This window comes from Staurois parvus, unplaced genomic scaffold, assembly GCF_062004578.1.
Source record: "Staurois parvus isolate SC_StPar_1 unplaced genomic scaffold, SC_StPar_1.0 ptg003243l, whole genome shotgun sequence".
Taxonomy (NCBI): Eukaryota; Metazoa; Chordata; class Amphibia; order Anura; family Ranidae; genus Staurois; species Staurois parvus.
In genome coordinates this window covers 93985-106865 of record NW_028321039.1, presented here as the reverse complement: position 1 = coordinate 106865, position 12881 = coordinate 93985, and the positions used below count along the sequence as shown (strand labels likewise).

At 45.3% G+C, this 12881-nt stretch overlaps 1 protein-coding gene across 1 annotated transcript; it reads right to left on the bottom strand.

Annotated features, from left to right (window-relative positions):
- Nucleotides 1-6559: 6559 nt before the first annotated feature.
- LOC149428440 (serpin A12-like) lies at nt 6560-12570 on the bottom strand. The gene is made up of 4 exons (XM_089667397.1): nt 12126-12570; nt 10065-10290; nt 8185-8284; nt 6560-6702 (listed from the first exon to the last, which is right to left on the bottom strand). The coding sequence occupies exons 1-4, from the start codon at nt 12529-12531 to the stop codon at nt 6670-6672; spliced, it is 765 nt and encodes a 254-aa protein (XP_089523523.1). The 5' UTR covers nt 12532-12570; the 3' UTR covers nt 6560-6669.
- Between the last annotated feature and the right edge of the window lie 311 nt (nt 12571-12881).

The window sequence follows — 12881 nt, the reverse complement described above, 5'->3', positions numbered from 1 at the left end:
TAACGCAGTATCCAAGTATATTTAAAATTTTAAAAAACAGAAAATCATACTCACAAAATAAGGCTCATGAAAAGCCTGTAAAGCCACAGGGAAGGCAGAGTGTCTGACTGGTGGTGAGGTCGGCCTGCTGACGTGTTTCAGGGACGTGTTTTCTGTTTTTAAAAAGTTTAAATAAACCTTGGATACTGCGTTAGGTGTTTGCGTCACCTGCGTGCTTCTTTTCCATATACTGATGGTGAATCAATGGCTGTCATTTAAAACCCATTGAAAGTTCACCTGCCGTGGCTGATGAATGATAGATTGTCAGCTTTATAAATATACACAAACATTTGCTCATTATATCCAGTCATTTAGGATGCTGAACATCGACAAAACAAATACACGTATTTCTTGTTATACTGTATTTATCCTTTATTTTTATTTTTTTCCTTGAATTGACTTAATGAGCTACTGTAGTTATTGGCTGGAGGCCCTATAATTCTAGTTAATGAATTTGTATGGGCGTGAGCCGTGTTTGATCAGTTCTGAGAGAATGCAAATATCAACTACATTCTGATTTAAGTCCACACAGGATATGATTGGTATATCAATTTCTTTATACTATAAAACGTTTACCCGCAGGAAACATCAATATTGGTGGCCTGGCACTCATCCATATGTTCCATGGTAAGAAAAAAATTAGGAGGACATCAACGTTACGTAATGTTACAGAGGGAGAGAGAAATATAATCATGAATGATAAGAAGAATATTGAATTATAAGATATCATTATGAATTATTCACAATGAATTTCAATGTACTTTAAAAGTAATATATATATATAATTATTATACAGGATATATGGCGCCAACAGTTAGCTCTGCGCTTGACAATACAGCAACAATACAGTTCAATACAAGAGGGTTAGGAGGGCCTGATCCTTGGAGCTTACAATCTAAGAGGGAGGGGATATATATATATATATATATATATGTATACACACACACATATATATACACACACATAGATAGATAGATAGATAGATAGATAGATAGATAGATAGATAGATAATAGATAGATAGATAATAGATAGATAGATAATAGATAGATAGATAGATAGATAGATAGATAGATAGATAGATAGATAGATAGATAGATAGATAATAGATAGATAGATAATAGATAGATAGATAATAGATAGATAGATAGATAGATAGATAGATAGATAGATAGATAATAGATAGATAGATGATAGATAGATAGATGATAATAGATAGATAATAGATAGATAATAGATAGATAATAGATAGATAGATAGATAGATAGATAGATAGATAGATAGATAGATAGATAGATAGACAGATATATATATATATGTGTATATATCCCCTCCCTCTTAGATTGTAAGCTCCAAGGATCAGGCCCTCCTAACCCTCTTGTATTGAACTGTATTGTTGCTGTATTGTCAAGCGCAGAGCTAACTGTTGGCGCCATATATCCTGTATAATATCTACATATATATATATATGAAGAAGAAGAAGAAGAATGAATTATAATATACCTTTATTGAAAATTATTGGCACTTTAGAAATTATTTTTTACATATATATTATTTTTAATAACAAAGGAAAAAAGAAAACTAATTGAATGAACTAATTCTAAAACACTTTAGAAGTTATAAAGCAAAGGACTAAAACCAGGAAAGACCGAGCGCTCGTGGTGACAGCCGGAGTGATGATACAGAGACATACACAACCAACAGTCAATATGTGCGATTCCAAGGCTTTCATAGATCGATAAAACCATAACCACCATGTTCCAGGGATCCCATGTAGCAATATGGCACAAAATGAAAGACTGGCACAAGTTACGTGATGAAAAGGAAGAAATGATGACATGACTGTGCGGAGTCTGGATGGTGAACTCAACAGATGGAAGAAGGAGGGGGGAGGGGCTTTGACATCATGATGCTCAATGGTTCCATACTGACACCAGCTGGCAATTTTAGGTTTTTCACCATAAGAAAAGATCTGGAGGACACATTTTGTGAACAAAGCAGTTTTATATACAGAGTATATGTGAGTGCATTACTTTTATTGATAAAATGGTTTTGAAAGGATAATACACTATGATTTCATGCATTCCTCTATATTAACCACCGTGGAAGGGAAGATTATCATTTGAGTGGAGAAGACCCCAAACAGCAAGATATCGTCTCATCCATACTGTGGCCCATTTAAAGGGACACAAGCATTATATGACCTCTGTTAACGGTTTGGTCAGAGAGCACAACCGGTGGGGGAGCACAATGCATGCAAGTTTTCCGCACAAAATATTTTATTTTAGAAGCACGGGTTACTATATTTTAAAGTGAACTATGCAAGTTTGAAGAAATTTCATATATGGACTTTTTTGATAATTCTATGGACACCGTTATTGGAAATTGACACTGGTTTATTATTTTTATTCATTTTTATTCATCTTTTCATATTTCATATAATTGTTTTATTATTGTGGTATGCAACATACGTAATAGCAATTGGATGCATGATTTTAAGTGAAGCGCGGCACATTGTGATATATATTACTTTTTTATTTCCCTCCTCCTTCTTTCCCTCCTTCTTTTCCTCCTCCTTCTTTCCCTCCTTCTTTTCCCTTTTTCTTTCCCTCCTCCTTCTTTCCCTCCTTCCTTCTTTTCCCTCCTTCCTTCTTTTCCCTCTTTCTTTCCCTCCTCCTTCTTTCCCTACTTCTTCTTTTTCCTCCTTTCCCTCCCTTCCTTCTTTCCCTCCTTCTTTCCCTACTTCTTTCCCTCCTTCCTTTTTCCCTCCTTCCTTTTTCCCTACTTCCTTCTTTCCCTCCTTCTTTCCCTCCTCCTTCTTTCCCTCCTTCCTTCTATCCCTACTTCTTTCCCTCCTTCCTTTTTCCCTCCTCCTTCTTTCCCTCCTTCCTCCTTTTCCCTCCTCCTTCTTTCCCTCCTTCCTTCTTTCCCTCCTTCCTTCTTTCCCTCCTTCCTTCTTTTCCCTCCTCCTTCTTTCCCTCCCTCCTTCTTTCCCTCCTTCCTTCTTTTCCCTCCTTCCTTCTTTTCCCTCCTTCCTTCTTTTCCCTCCTTCCTTCTTTTCCCTCCCTCCTTCTTTTCCCTCCCTCCTTCCTTCTTTCCCCCCTTCCTTCTTTTCCCTCCCTCCTTCCTTCTTTTCCCTCCCTCCTTCCTTCTTTTCCCTCCCTCCTTCCTTCTTTCCTTCCCTCCTTCTTTTCCCTCCCTCCTTCTTTTCCCTCCCTCCTTCTTTTCCCTCCCTCCTTCTTTTCCCTCCCTCCTTCTTTTCCCTCCCTCCTTCTTTCCCTTCTCCCTTCTTCCCCTCCTTCCTTCTTCCCCTCCCTCCTTCTTTCCCTCCCTCCTTCTTTCCCTCCCTCCTTCTTTCCCTCCCTCCTTCTTTCCCTCCTCCTGGATCCAGAATGTGACTGTTGTTTGTCTTTCTTCTTGTTACACCTGATGAAGGATCCTGATTGTTGTAAAACTGTCACTTTGATGAGTAACTCTCTTGTTAAATATACAAGGTGCTGCAGACTGGACTATCGTAGTTTCCATATATTGGAGATTGGGTGATCTCCTTACCGGCTTTGCACCTGAAGGATTGTGATGCATGCTGGGTGTATGATGTTATTTTGGGACCCCGTTGTGCTAGAGACCATGCTGGACTGGCTGGATCAGGTGCTGATCATGGGTGGGTGGTTGTATGGGTATGGTAGGAGGTTGTACCTAGTCAGGGGCAGACTGACCATTCGGGAACTCTGGCACTGCCCGAAGGCCTGGGGTCAGTAGGGGGCCCCATGAGATGCCCCTGGTACCTTTCATAGGCTTTTTTGGGTGTGGTTTAAGTGTGGGCATGGACACAGGAGCCCCATGATCCCCTATTGTCCGGGGGCCCCATGAGTTGTCAGTCCGCCCCTGTACCTAGTATTAGATAATGGCAATGAAACTTCTTCAGGGTCGGGCAGATGCCTTTCTGGTACAGCCTTGTAGTCGTTTCCACTTGTAGACTTGGAAAAGTAGGAGCGCCCAGAGCCCAAAAGAATGTAAATTAGAAGATAGGTGAAAAGGTGTTTATTGAAAGTAGCAGCAAGTACATAAAGCCAACGCGTTTCGGGGGAAGGACTCTCCCTTCTGCAGGGTGGAGGGTGCAACATCAACTGTTACTCTGTCAGTCTATTCTCTGCCCTGAAGAAGGGAGAGTCCTTTCTCCCAAAACGTGCAGCTTTGATGTACTTGTTATTCTCTAGGGCAGTGTTTCTCAACCTTTTTTGAGGCACCCTTTAAAATTATGGACAGCCCCGAGGCACCCTTTATAGTTATGGACCGTCCCGAGGCACCCTTTAAAATTATGGACAGTCCCGAGGCACCCTTTATAGTTATGGACTGTCCCGAGGCACCCTTTATAGTTATGGACTGTCCCGAGGCACCCTTTATAGTTATGGACTGTCCCGAGGCACCCTTTATAGTTATGGACTGTCCCGAGGCACCCTTTATAGTTATGGACTGTCCCGAGGCACCCTTTAAAATTATGGACAGTCCCAAGGCACCCTTTAAAATTATGGACAGTCCCGAGGCACCCTTTAAAATTAACGGGGCCCGGCTGTCCCTGTGCTCTCCCTCCCCCTCCCCTTATCCCCTCATCCTGTACACAGCCTTTGAAGCAGGCCACGCAGGATGAGGGGAGGGGACCCCTGCAGCGAAGATCACAGCCCCTCTGGAAATCTAGGCGGAGGAGCTGTGACCCCCCCGCCAAGAGACCCTGGCGGCAGCCCGCCAGGGTGTCTCCACGCGGCCCCGATGGGCACAGCACAGTCACAGGCGCTTCCTGCGCTCTGAGTTGCCAGGAGACAAAGGCCGTGCTCACAAGAGAGCGTCCCGAGTCAAGGAGGCGTGCCTTGTTGCCCCGGCAATGCGGCGCTGGGCCTGACGTTGCCGGGGCAACCAGGAAGCGTCCTGGGTGGCCTTAAAAGGGCCGTCGCAGGACCCAGCTGGTGTCTTTTTTGCCTGCCACCACCGCTGTTCGTTGGGAGGTCCGACTGGGGACCGGACCTCCGCCGAGATAACCGCTGGGCACTCTGTAAGAGACTCTTCTTCCCCTCCCCTGAACAGATCAGAACTAAGACTCCCAGGACTGGGAACACCCGCTGCCACTCTGCTAATACTCTCAGGGCTGGGAGTACTGCTGACACTCTGCTAATACTGCAGGGCTGGGAGTACCCGCTGCCCCTCTGTTAATACCCTGGGTCAGGACTATCTGCTGTGGGCCCCACGATACTCTGCTTAATACTCTGGGGCCTGGATTACCCGCTGTGCTGTGTGCTAGGACTACCTGCTGTGGGCCCCACGATACTCTGCCTAATACTCTGGGGCCCGGATTACCCGCTGTTGCTGTGTGCTGAGCAGGGTCGCCCCTGCTGCCGTCCACTGTGAGCCAGGACACCCCGCTGGAGCCGTGAGTGTATGCACCCCCGTTTTATTCCCCCTGGACTGTTCTTGAACCCTGTACCCCCTCTGCTCCCTACTTGAATTACAAATTACTAGAGACTAAACTTTGTCCCTTGGGGATGGATTACAATTATTTGAGCCCTCTCCTTGCTATTCCCATAAACTTTGTACTGCCACGCTACCTGCAGACCCCAATTGAGTGACTGTCATTTCTTTAATAAAGCTTTGTGTGTTTATCATCTGCTCTGTGTGTTCTGTCCTGCCTACCTCCCGTCACAGTGACATTTAAATATGATCAGTATATTTATCAGATAAAAATGCTTCTTCAGGACCAAAAGGTGAAGCAAGTGGTGGAAAATACAAAAAAAAAAAAAAAAAAAATCACGATTGATGTTCCACAAAAGAAAGCTCCATGAACACAAGAAGAGCACTGGCCTCCAGGCCAGATAAAAACATTAAAAACGTGCTCTTGATATTAGGGAATCCCAAATAGGCAAGTAAAGGGCAGACAATGGAACATCCTATAGAGTGGACAATGGCCAGGGTCAAACAGAAGCATAGACTCCAAATAGAGAAGAAGGGCAGCCCAAGCGAAGGAGAATGGTACATCCGTGGACCACAGAGTCCTGTCATATGATAGCAAACCGTTTCCCTGACCCTGCTGTACCATCTATACCCCCCCCCCCCCCCCCGCTGCACCCCCATCTGCCAATTCCGCCCCATGTGAAGACAAACGATGTATATGTTTTCTTCTTTCAACAAATTATGTTTTTTTGTAACTTTGAAGGAATTCTTCTGTTCTTTTGTCTCTTTCGTCTCCTCTCATGTAAGAGTATTCTCTAATCTATTGAACTTTATTTTAGACTTTTGCAGCACTGCAAGAACCCTGACTGCTGTTGTGGACCCTTCTGCCATGGGAGCTCTCACAGTTCTGAACCTAGAAGTGCTCATATCTGAGTGATTCCAGGCAGTGCCGGGACAGGTTTTTTCAGCTCCTGGGTGGCTGTCCGTCCTGCCCACCCCTTGTCCCAGCCCTGCTTCCAGGTTCACTCAGCCTAGAGGAGATCGGTGAGTCCTTTCCCTAAAGGCAATGAAGACAACACAGAGTCACGGGAGATAGATCTTTATTTAATGGTGAATAATGCACAGTGCTGTGTAATGAACATCAGGAATATGGACCAGTCTCTGGGATGACCTCTGAGTGGTATATCCTCCATCTATGGGAACTGAGCTGACAATTTATAGCCATACTGTAGATGCAAAAGAAATCATATAAGGCACCATGACAGGCTAATGATTTATAAAAATACAAATAAAGCCAAAAGCTACTCTTAAAGTCACATTCCCCCCATAGCTGAAATCATTCAGAAGCATCCCGGGACTTCCCCACCCTATTAGATTGTAAGCCCTTATGAGTAGGGCCCTCCTAATCCTCTTGTTTTTATTGTATCAGATCTCCCCTCACTGGACACTTCCTGTTCCCCAGTACAGATTTAACATCACTTCCTGTTCCCCAGTAGAGATTTACCATCTCTTCCTGCCCCCACCCCCCTTTCCCTTTAGAGATGTCCCCTCATTCCCGTTTTCACTGGGTACATTTTTCCCCTCACTTCCTGGTCCCTTCTCCCGTGTAATGATTTTCCCTCACTTCCTGTCTTCACTGGGCAGATTTCCCCTTATGTCCTTCTCCTTCCAAGCCCCCCCCCCCCCTCCCAAGTAGAGATTTCCTCTCACTTCCTGTCCTCACAGGGCAGATTCCCCCTCATGTCCTGCTCCCCTCCTCCCATGTAGAGATTTCCCCTCACTTCCTTTCCTCACCGAGTAGATTTTCCCACTTCCTGTCCTCATTGGACAGATTTCCACTCACTTCCTGTTCCTATAGGGATTTACCCTAAATACTTGTCCTAACTGGGCAGATTTCCCCTTATGTCCTTCTCCCTTCCCCCCCTGTAGAGATTCTCTCACTTCCTTTCCTCACTGAGTAGACTTTCCCCTCACTTCCTGCACACTTTGTAGAGATTTATTCTCACTTCCTGTTCATATAGAGATCTACCCTCACTGGGCAGATTTACCCTTATTTCCTGCTTCCTCCCCCCCCCCCCCCTCCAATGTAGAGATTTCTCCTCACTTCCTTTCCTCAATTAGTAGATTTTTTTCCCCTGACTTCCTGTACTCTGTAGAGATTTACTCACTTCCTGTTATCATTGGATAGGCTTCCACTCACTTCCTGTTCCTATAGGGACTTACCCTCACTACCTGTCCTCAGTGGGCAGATTTACCCTTATTTCCTGCTTCCTCCCCCCCCCCCCCATGTAGAGATTTCCCCTCACTACCTATCCTCACTGGACAAATTTCCCCTCATGTCCTGCTCCCTTTGCCCATGTAGAGATTTCCTCTCACTTCCTTTCCTCACGGAGTAGATTTTCCCCTCAAGTCCTGTTCTCATCGGAAAGATTTCCACTCACTTCCTGTTCCTATAGAGATCTACCCTCACTACCTGTGCTCAATGGGCAGACTTACCCTTATTTCCTGCTCCCTTCCCCCTTGTAGAGATTTTCCCTTACTTCCTGTTCTCATTGGATAGAGTTCTGCTCACTTCCTGTTCCCATAGGGATTTCCCCTCACTTCCTGTCCTCATTGGGTAGATTTACAAAGCAAAATTATAACAAGGATGGACTTCCCATTGACTATCTCAATTTGCAGTCGTCTTAACAATAAAATGTCAATGTTACCTTGGTTCTCACAAGCTCCTGACCATCAAAAGAGACTATGTCCACAGCCATGAAGGATGCAGCATAAAGTGTGGCTCTGGGAACGTCCACACGTACTTGCCTGTAAAATATGAGGTACGTTTTAAAAATACAAAAATTATAACCTTGTGGATAAAAATGAAACAATGCATTACCGGTACAGTACATACAACCCAACCACAAGCCAAGGCATTTTGTCAAGTGACCTCGGATGAATCAAAGTTGTAATTGTTGGGTCATACTCTTCATGACGAAATGGGTCACGTGATCAGAAGAAAAGGAAGTTCTGAGCAGTGTTACTCTTTGTGTATCAATATCCGCAAGATGGTTCATACAGCTTTATGGTGGCATTTCAGTTTAGGTCTGATTTTGGAAGCCATTTTGCATTCCTGTGCTTATATAGCAGTTTTGATTGTTCCAGCTCTACAAGAACCCATCTGGTCTGCAGCCTAAATAGCTGGTCCATCCCTGGAAGGAACCATAAAACCCTTGTGGGTGGTTAGAGGAACACTGGCAGGGTTTAGTTTGGGTTAGCATTGGCCCAACCATGAGAGTTTGCAGCAGAAGCACTACATCCACGTGGAGGGATTCACTGCCCTCTACTGTTAGCTGCTAGTACCACACTAATGTAAAATTATGTATGTCACTTCCTGACTCGGGAATTATTGGGAAAAGATCCTGGAAGGAGGATGTGGAGAAAAAGAAGGTCTCAGTCACATGTCCTGTCCAAGCTACTAATACCAGATATGAAGAAAGGATTATGAAAGTATCTCAAGGTTCTAATAGTTTAAAGTGGTTCTAAAGGCTCAAGGTTTACCTTCATGCATTCTATGTACGAAGGTAAAAAAAACCTTCTCTGGGTAGCATCAGCCCCCTCTAATACTCAAAGCCCCCCCTCTCGATCCAGCGATGTGCACTGGAGTCTCGGCTATCCCAGGACTCCCTCTTCTCATTGGCTGAGACAGAAGTGGGAGCCATTGTCTCCAACTCCTGTCAATCACAGCCAGTGAGAAGATAGAGGGGGCGGGGCAGGGCTGAGGCACGGCTCCATGTGTGAATGGACACATGGAACAGCGGCTGGGGAGTGTGCATGCTTGGATGCCCCCATAGCAAGCTGCTTGCTGTGGGGGCACCTGACAGGAGGGAGGGACCAGGAGCGCCGGCCCCAAGAAGAGAAGAATCCGGGCTGCTCTGTACAAAACCACTACACACAGCAGGTGTTAATAAAGGCTTACCTGTAAAGTGAATACTGTATCTGTTAAATGTGCACCATGTAGGAGATATTCACTTTTGTAGCATCCCGTGAAGTCACCGGTGCATGTGCACTGCACTCTGAATAGACAGGACACTCTAGTGCACGGGTGTCAAACTGGCGGCCCTCCATCTGTTGCCAAACTACAATTCCCATGAGGCATTGCAAGATTGACAGTTACAAGCATGACTTCCACAGGTAGAGGCATGATGGGACTTGTAGTTTCGCAACAGCTGGAGGGCTGCCAGTTTGACACCCCTACTCTAGTACATCGTCCATTCAGAGCGCTGTACTGCATTCATGACTTCCATGCACATGCGCGGGAGTGACGTTACTAGGGCCTGGCCATTCAAACAGCCAGAGCCCAGGAACCTGGACAATACATCGGGTGAAGATGGAAGCCCTGCACACCATTGGCGGGATCTGCTTTATGGTGAATACTAGCCCATTATGCAATTAGCCTGCAGGAGGACCTTTTTTTCTTTTTTTAAAGCAAAAGAGTTTACTACAACTTTACAAGAACTTCAGTTATCAGATCATTGACTTATCGGTCTGCTTGTTGAGCGATGAAATTATGGAGGCTTAAAAATACATGAAATATATGACTTACTGGAGAGTCATGGATTTCCTCAGAGCCTCGATGGTTGGTGGGGTGAGGCTCTTGCCCACATCATCTGCTCTTCCTGGAGAAGGTATAGCAAGCAGGATGGATAGATAGGGACTGTATGGCATTTCTATGAGAGTGACTCCCAGGTCTTTATTCTCCACCATCTTGTACTGTCCATCCAACTTCTTTGACCAGCCAGTTCCACCTGCAGATGGCACTTTCAAGGCGTCTGTAGGGAGGAGGTTAATGAAATGAACACATTAATGAATAATGTACTTCAAATATCCTACATGGTCTTATATATCAGTAACATATCCGTCCAGGGGCGGACTGACAACTTATGGGGCCTCCAGGCAATAGGGGATCATGGGGCCACTGTGTCCTTGTCCAAACTCAAAAAAGCCTATGGAAAAAAAAAAAAAAAAAAAAGAAGTGTACCAGGGGCATCTCATGGGGCTCCCTACTGACCCCGGGCCCTCGGGCAGTGCCCAAGTTTCCAAATGGTCAGTCCACCCCTGTATCCGTCCTTCCTTACTTTCCTGCCTCCCTTAGCCTCTTTTCTTCTCTTCCTTCGGTTTATTTGTTCCTACCTTCCTCTTTCTTCACCACTCCTCTCTTGTTCCTTCCTTCCCCCCCCCCCACCCTCTTTCTTCTTCATTCCCTCTCTTCACTAGCTTCCTGCTTCACTTTTTTCGACCATTCCTCCCTTCTTGCTTTTCCTACCCTTATACTTTTATTTTAATACATAAAAATTATATCTTGGCTGACCTCTCAGGACTTGGTGCTCAAACCCTTTCACTCTAAATGAGCCAATTTTCCCAAGAACCCTGTTGGAGTAACACACTGGCATTAGATAGCTGCTGTATGTTGACAACCTTTTGGTTCATTCTGTAGCACCCTCCTAGTTAGCTAGATCATTTTTTTTTCCAGAGAGAGGCTGAATAGCAGCCGGGAGAAATAGTCAGAGGGGTCAAATTTGGGTCAGGGCTGCGAGGCTCTGTAGATCAGCTCTCTGATACCCCCCCCCCCCCCCCCGATCTAGAGACTTGAAGAAGTCTCTAGAACTCAGTGGGCAGAGGCGAGGAGTGGATGATCTCTATGCTTAAGGGATCTCAACCAATCCCTAAGCAGGAGACTTGGCAAGGGATAGCCTTTAAGAATAGCTGAGCCTGCACAGCAGCAGGAGAGGTTGAGTTGGAGATTTGAGGGCACAAGCTGGAGAGTGGAGCCTGGGAGGAGGCCCAGGGAAGGGGCCTGCCTACAGGTTGATGTTGGACAGAAGGAAAGCTGGACCTTGCCAGCCCCCTGAGAGAGGACCATCTGTGGAGCTAAGGAAGGAGCCAGCCCAGCAGAAGGCCTGAAAGCAGCTACTGACCTGCAGCCTACAGAAGAGGAACATTGAGTAAGTCTATGCCCAATGGATGGAAATAGGGGAGAAGGCATTTGGGTGGGAAACCTGACAAGCGCTCATCTGGACTGTACTTTGTAAAAAGTTAGACTCTAGATCCCCTTGTCCAGAGATTTCTACACCAGGAGGAGTTGGCTAGCTCTCCAAGAAGAGAAGAGAACCATTCTGAGCACTTGTGAATAACTTCAGGATGTTGTCTTCGTTTAAACAGTTCCTTGGGCATCCCAAGTATTCCTCATCTGCATTCAAGTGTAAAGCCTCAATAAATTCCAAAAAACAAGTTCAGGGACTGTTTTCTGTCTCTGGAGTGCAAGGCTGGAAGGAAATGCTTGCTGCCTGGCTGTGCAGGACTATAGGGGGACCCAAATCTCTAGCAACTCCTAAGAGGGTAGTTATACAATTCAGAACTTCCAGTAATCTTTGAGTCCAGCACTCCACCACCTTTACTCCTGGAAGTTCAATGGTTTGACCTTCATTACAGCCTTGAGGATAAGGCAGAGTAAGGAGACCTGACCATTGAATGGCATTCCACTTACCAATTCCCTCTTGAATTTGGAATACCAGCTTTGTGTGAAGCCGACATTCAAAATACAATAAAAAAAAATAACTAAATAAAGCAACGATGACCTAAAACGGACACAGCCGTCCACACTTACTGTTGGTATTAACAATAACCGACACGGTGTCTTCATTAATATTTGTCACTAAATTGAGAATTTTTCCGCTAGTTTTATCTTTCACGAAGGTGTTCACACTGTTCATGGCCGAATCCGGGGAGGCAAAATCTTTGGACACCGTCGGCATATTTGGGTTTTCATGATGCCAGTTTTTGTGGACGAATATGGTTGTGTCTTTGGTGGGGCGCAGACTGCTGTCAGGGTCTTCAAGAGCTTCAAATAGGCCATCCAAAGCTTCGGTCTTGAATGCTGCAATCATATATATGGAGTCTTGGGAATTCAGAGGTGGGTAATGATTGTTAACTTTCATTTTAAGGTAACCATCGTGTAAGACGGCCACTTGGATGAGAGCTGCGCTCACACACAGAAAGAGCAAGGCCTTCATCTTTCCTCCTCCTGGATTTTTGGTTGCACTGAACCTTCCTGAAAAACAAACAAAATAAACAAACATAATTTACACACATATATTATATAGGCAGTATATAGCTCCCTTGTCTCCTCCTCCCACACTCCTCTCCAGAGCCCCCCCATCCTCTGGAACGCTCTACCCCAATCTATCAGACTATCGCCTACTCTGCCCACTTTTCGGCGATCTCTTCAGGGAAGCCTATCCTGCCCTCAGCTAATAATGGAATCTTTTATTCCTCCTACCAGTCCATCCCCCACAGTTACTACCTTTTGTGCCACTAGCCCCTCCCTCCTAGATTGTAAGCTCCCAGGATCAGGGCCCTCCTA

What these genes read in the sequence shown, in the direction of transcription:
- LOC149428440 (XM_089667397.1), bottom strand. Translation starts at nt 12,531, where the DNA reads ATGAAGGCCTTGCTCTTTCTGTGTGTGAGCGCAGCTCTCATCCAAGTG. An exon ending in GGTTATTGTTAATACCAACA is followed by an intron (nt 10,291 to 12,125) that starts GTAAGTGTGGAC and finishes TCCTCCCTACAG; the next exon opens with ACGCCTTGAAAGTGCCATCT. An exon ending in AGGAGCTTGTGAGAACCAAG is followed by an intron (nt 6,703 to 8,184) that starts GTAACATTGACA and finishes TTGCATCTACAG; the next exon opens with TATGGCTATAAATTGTCAGC.